This window comes from Centropristis striata, chromosome 17, assembly GCF_030273125.1.
Source record: "Centropristis striata isolate RG_2023a ecotype Rhode Island chromosome 17, C.striata_1.0, whole genome shotgun sequence".
Lineage (NCBI taxonomy): Eukaryota > Metazoa > Chordata > Actinopteri > Perciformes > Serranidae > Centropristis > Centropristis striata.
Genome location: NC_081533.1, coordinates 7,665,419 through 7,671,792, shown reverse-complemented (window position 1 = coordinate 7,671,792; position 6,374 = coordinate 7,665,419). Strand labels below are relative to the sequence as shown.

The window sequence follows — 6,374 nt, the reverse complement described above, 5'->3', positions numbered from 1 at the left end:
ACACACACACACACGGCTGTGACGTCAATGCTGATTGGTCGAACAGTCTGTGGAGAAGGGAGCCCGTTGCTTGGTGACGAGCAGCCGTGTGAGAAGTTTTACTGAAGCAACTGAGCAGGAAACATCACAACGAATAAAATCTGTATAAAATATAAAACTAGAAAATTTCCTCTGGGGAAATTCTGAAAGGGCCACGGGGACTACTGCCGGTGTGTGTACACTATGATGAGATTCTTCAGAGAATTCAAACAATTAATACTAGTAATGTTATGATACTATATTATTCCTTTTCAAGTATTTATTAGCAAACTATGACCTTTAACCTCAAAATGTGTGTGTGTGTGTGTGTGTGTGTGTGTGTGTGTGTGTGTGTGAGAGAAACGTGTATCTGGAGGAGCGTGCATGCTTACGCTTGCATGTGTGTATGTAACTAAAATCACATAAAGTTACGTGTGTGTCTGTATGTGTGTGTGTGAAGCATGTGTGTGCGTGTGTGTGTGTGTGTGTATCTGTAACTGTAATCACATAAAGTTACGTGTGTGTGTGTGTGTGTGTGTGTGTGTCTGTCTGCGTGTGTCTGGTTCTCTCTTTCTGCGAGAGATGGATGAAAGGCTTTGGGGTCGACCAATCAGAGCAGAGCAATCAACAGAAATTAACAGCTGTGGAATCTTCCACCACAGTGACAGCAGCCAGAGGTTTACAGACCATTATACCTATCATTGATCCGACTTCACTTTGAGTGTCCTGAGTTCTTCCTGAACGTCTACATATGTTTTTACATATGTGTAAACAGCCTCTCCTCTCCTCTCCTGTCCTCTCCTCTCCTCATGTCTTCACAGTGTCTCTGAGGAGCAGAATTTAATGTTTTTAACAGGATCTGGTTAGTGCGCTGATCAACCAGAGTCCATCCAGAAAACTATCATTGTAACAGTAGTGTTCTTGTGTTCTTCAGACCTGACAATGAATCATTTCAGCATCATGTTGGAGTTATTTCAGCTCCTTTAGATCCGTTTATTCACAATACATTCACAGTAAAGATCCTCAAGGAGTCCTGAAAACTCTTCAAGCCCCTGTGGAACTTCCTGAAGGACCGTTTGTCTATGCATTTCAATTCTGGCTTCTTTTCAAGGACCCTGGAACCCTCGACCTGGTTAGTGAGGACGAGTGTGTGTCTCTCTGTGTTTGTGACGCACACAACATTCCTGCCCACACACAGTGACACACACACACACACACACACACACACACACACACACACACACACACACAAACACACACACACAAACACACAAACACAGACTGATCGTTATGTGATCGGTGACCTCTTTCTCTCTAATAAGGTGATTGATGAGCCATTCTTACTGTGTGTTTGTGTGTGTGTGTGTGTGTGTGTGTGTGTGTGTCATGACGTCGGCGATTGAATGGGGGGTGGAGTTTTGTCTGAGTGGGACAAAGACGACGGGGGGTCATTAAACACACACACACACACACACACACACACACACACACACACACCTCTGTAGCCCCACCCCCTTCCACAGGAAATAGTTGCTAACGACTATCCTGTCTCTGCGGTGATGGTTTACAGCGAGGCGGGGCTGCGGGGTCAGAGGTCGTGGCGGCCTGAGAGCGACAGAATGCTGAACTCTGATTGGCTGCAGGTGTGTTCACCTGACGTTCCAGGGTCCTTGAAGCGGTTAGCAGAAGCTGGGATCGTTTTCAGGATCAACTCAAGGATTCCAAGCACCTCCGCCAGTTCAAGGACCTCTGAGGCCCCTTTACAACTTCCAGGTCTCCAAGAACCTCCTCAAGGACTTGTTGTACTCTGCAGAACCCTGGAACCCCCTACAACTCTCTTTAAGGCCCTCTGATTCTCCTCAAGAACTCCTGGATCTTTTTTAAGGATCAACGGAACCTCATTCACAACCATGTAGCCTCCTCAAGGACTTATGATACTCCTCAAGGACCCTTGGAACCTCACCAAGGATTTCAAGGTCCCCCTAAATACCTCAAGGACTTCAGGAACCTTTTCCAGGCCCATTTGAGCCTCTCGTTGGATCTTTTGTCCTCCTCCAGGACTCCAGGAACCTTCTCCAGGACTCCAGGACCTCCTAATTAAAATGTGATTTGTTGTTTCTGAATAGACTTTTTTTTTCATGAAACTTTATTTGTTTCAGTTTCACAGTTTGTGTGTGTGTGTGTGTGTGTGTGTGTGTGTGTGACCCGTCGTCGGGGGTGCGGTGGTAAGAATGTGTGACATCACGGCGCTGATGGTATATAAGTGTGTGTGTGTGTGTGTGTGTTGTGTGTAGACCAGCGACCCGTCCTGACGCTGAGCAGGACAGACTCACCAGACTCCATTCGGAAAATCAATGTTTATAGTCTCTAACGACGTCGTCTGAGACCAATAATCAATATTTTGATTGAAAAACATTGTGATTTTTCTGATTGACGACCAGCGGAATCTTCTGCAGTATTTTTGTGATTTTTTTTGTATTTTTGTTGGAAAATTTCTCCTCATCTTTCTGACAGTAAGTTCTGCTGCTTTAATATTCCTTATTTTTATATTTTTACATTATTTTATTCATTATGCATTTAATTATATATTTTAAATTGTTTGTTTGTTTGTTGTTGTTTTTATTATTACTGTTATTCTTTCTTATGGTATGCTTCTACTTCACATGTGAAGAACATCCCAGAGATTAATAAAGTTTTATATGATTTCATCTGATTCATGTGACATCATAAATCTAACTTGATCTCATTTAGTCTTATACAATTATAAAATGAAACAATATGCTTATTTTTGTGGAATTTTTATGGAATATAGTGTCAGTTTAAAATGCATTACATTTTTAATTAAATTTATTTTAATTCATATATTTATTATCATAACATATACAAATATAATGCAAATATAATATAATACTAATTATTATAAGTTTTTCTGGTTGATGGTTGATACCGTTTGTTCCACACATTTGACAGGAGAATTCATAAAAATGTATAAAATCCTCCAGAATTATTCAGATAGCAAGACCTTTAGAACAACTGAAAAATCCATGCTCCTGGCTTCAGGAACTTTTGATATTTAGTAGGTTTGTGTATTTTGTGTGATTGTATGGCAGCACTTGTGTTGTGTTGCTGCTTATTGTGAATCTAGTGTCTCAGCCATCCATCCTCTGAATGCTCCAGGTCTCTGGTTGGTGGTTGTAAAGTTTCATTGGCGGTCACAGCAGTACATTTTATACACTGAGCTCAAGTTCCACTCACTAACATCACCACACATGAAGAACATTGGGCTCACTGAATGCACAAGAGTCTCAGCTTTCTAGTCAGACCCGATTTATGAGGCTCACAGACTGTTTAGGGATCCCAGGATGCACAAAGATTCACACACGAGGACACAACAACACATTTACTGCAGGAGAAACACTGACTATTATCAGCATAAAGTGGGCATGTGAGTAAAGAGGAGACTCGTGGGTTAGTAGCATAAAGTGGGCATGTCAGTAAAGAGGAGACTTGTGGGTTATCAGCATGAAGTGGGCATGTCAGTAAAGAGGAGACTCGTGTGTTATCAACATAAAGTGGGCATGTCACTAAAGAGGAGACTCATGGGTTATCAACATAAAGTGGGCAGGTTTGTAAAGAGGAGCCTCATGGGTTATCAACATAAAGTGGGCATGTCAGTAAAGAGGAGACTTGTGGGTTATCAGCATAAAGTGGGCATGTCAGTAAAGAGGAGACTTGTGGGTTATCAGCATAAAGTGGGCATGTTTGTAAAGAGGAGCCTCATGGGTTATCAACATAAAGTGGGCATGTCAGTAAAGAGGAGACTTGTGGGTTATCAGCATAAAGTGGGCATGTCAGTATAGAGGAGACTCGTGGGTTATCAGCATAAAGTGGACATGTCTGTAAAGAAGAGACTCATGGGTTATCAACATAAAGTGGGCATGTCTGTAAAGAGGAGACTTGTGGGTTATCAGCATAAAGTGGCAGGTCAGTAAAGAGACTTGTGGGTTATCAGAATAAAGTGGGCATGTCTGTAAAGAGGAGACTCATTGGTTATCAGCATAAAGTGGGCATGTCTGTAAAGAGGAGACTTGTGGGTTATCAGCATAAAGTGGGCATGTCTGTAAAGAGGAGACTCATGGGTTATCAGCATAAAGTGGGCATGTCAGTAAAGAGGAGACTTGTGAGTTATCAGCATAAAGTGGGCATGCCAGTAAAGAGGAGACTCGTGGGTTTTCAGCATAAAGTGGGCATGTCTGTAAAGAGGAGACTCATGGGTTATCAACATAAAGTGGGCATGTCAGTAAAGAGACTCGTTGGTTATCAACATTAAGTGGGTATGTCAGTAAAGAGGAGACTCATGGTTTATCAACATAAAGTGGGCATGTCAGTAAAGAGGAGACTCGTGGGTTATCAGCATAAAGTGGGCATGTCAGTAAAGAGGAAACTTGTGGGCTATCAGCATAAAGTGGGCATGTCAGTAAAGAGACTCGTGGGTTATCAACATAAAGTGGGCATATCAGTAAAGAGGAGACTTGTGGCTTATCAATATAAAGTGGCCATGTTTTTAATTTATGAATATTCATCATGAATGATAAAAGCAGTTGAGTAAATTCTATTAAAATAACACAAACAGATATCACATAAACTGTGACGGAGGAAGAATCCAATATGTCCCAAAACTTCCCTTGTTATTTCATGTACGATAAAATGTAACCGAAATATAATCTGATATATTAAAGGTATTAAAAGTAGATTTTGTGTTAATTACTGTATTTAATTACTTTTCTTTTCTCCAAACAAAGATGGCTTCTTCTTCTTCTTTCTCCTGTGTTGTTGCTCTACTTCTCTTCCTCGCCCTCGCCACAGAGTCCAGACCGTCACCTCAACGAAACGACAAACAGGTCAGTGAAGACCATCATCATTATCATCATCATCATCATCCTCATCCTCATCCTCATCCTCATCTTCATCTTCATCATCATCATCATCATCATCATCATTAGGGCCACGGGGCAATCGCACCGAGCACTACTGTTATACTGTGAATTTCTTCTTCTTCCTCATAAGTCGCGAAAAACTGCCCAAAATTTTGCATTGAAATGAATGGGACGGCCGAAAAAAATGAGCGAAAAAGAACAATAATTGGAGATTTTTAAACGTCTACTTCTCCGGCATAATTTCACCTAGAGACTCCATTTAAACTTTAAACAGTCTGCTCCTCAGAGATACTGTGAAGACATGATTGATTCTGCTGAGACCAACAGTCACGTGACAAATATTGACTGAGAATCTGTTTACACAGAGCAGAGAGGAGAGGACAGGAGAGGCTGTTTACACAGAGCAGAGAGGAGAGGACAGGACAAGAGAGGCTGTTTACACAGAGCAGAAAGGAGAGGACAGAAGAGGATGTTTACATAGAGCAGAGAGGAGAGGACAGGAGAGGCTTTTTCTATATAACTTCAGTTTTCAGTAACTGTGGCGACTCTCTGTCTCTCTCTGTCTCAGGTCTTACACTCTCTGTTTGGCTCTCACCTCTCCTCCCTCATCATGGGCCCTCCCACCTCTGATGACATCACAGAGGGCTCTGCTGGACGCCCCACCCCCTCCTCCTCTCGCCCCGGGGGATTAGTGGTGAGCGGCGGCGCAGGGCGGGAGGCGGTGCCGCGGTTCTTCCTGGACTTCCTACAGCGGCGCTCCAAGATGAGGAGGCGGAGCCGGAAGTCGATGACGGGCGGCCGTGGCTGCTTCGGGATGAAGATGGACCGCATCGGCTCCATCAGTGGACTGGGCTGCTAGATATCATGACCTCTGATCCCTGATCTCTGACCTCTGACCTCCAGGGACACCTGGTTCTCCGTCAGAAAACTTTACTAACTAAAGACAGGTAGATATCCTGCTGATGACCTCTGATCTCAGATCCCTGGCTACAACACAGCCAGCAGAACTGTGCGTGTGTGTATGTGTGGACCAGCTGCAGTCTGACTGCAAGATGTAACAAAATAAAAGAGAAACTCCACCAGAGTCATGTTGTCTGTATTATTGTTATTATTTTGTTTTTACTGGGAGAAAAAAACTAATTTGAAATTTTAATTTGAAATGTATTTTATTTTATTATTTAATTACTATTTATCTATTAATTAATTGTTATTATATATTATTATTTTTGATTGTTTTTAGTAAACATTTTTCTTTACAATATTTATTTTTTTAAATCCAATATTATCATTAGTGTTATCATTATTATTTTTTATTAAACAATATAATTCGTTTTTCAACTGTATTAAATGTTTTAAATTTTCATGATGAAAGTTGCAGAAAAAATATTTTTCCTAATGCAAAAAAAATGTAATTGTACA

The 6,374-nt window shown here is 41.6% G+C and overlaps 1 protein-coding gene across 1 annotated transcript; it reads left to right on the top strand.

Annotated features, from left to right (window-relative positions):
* Nucleotides 1-2,344: 2,344 nt before the first annotated feature.
* nppcl2 (natriuretic peptide C-like 2) lies at nt 2,345-6,025 on the top strand. Its single transcript, XM_059354373.1, has 3 exons — nt 2,345-2,531; nt 4,821-4,919; nt 5,524-6,025. Exons 2-3 carry the CDS (start codon nt 4,821-4,823, stop codon nt 5,812-5,814), a joined length of 390 nt encoding a protein of 129 aa, XP_059210356.1. The 5' UTR covers nt 2,345-2,531; the 3' UTR covers nt 5,815-6,025.
* Nucleotides 6,026-6,374: the final 349 nt, after the last annotated feature.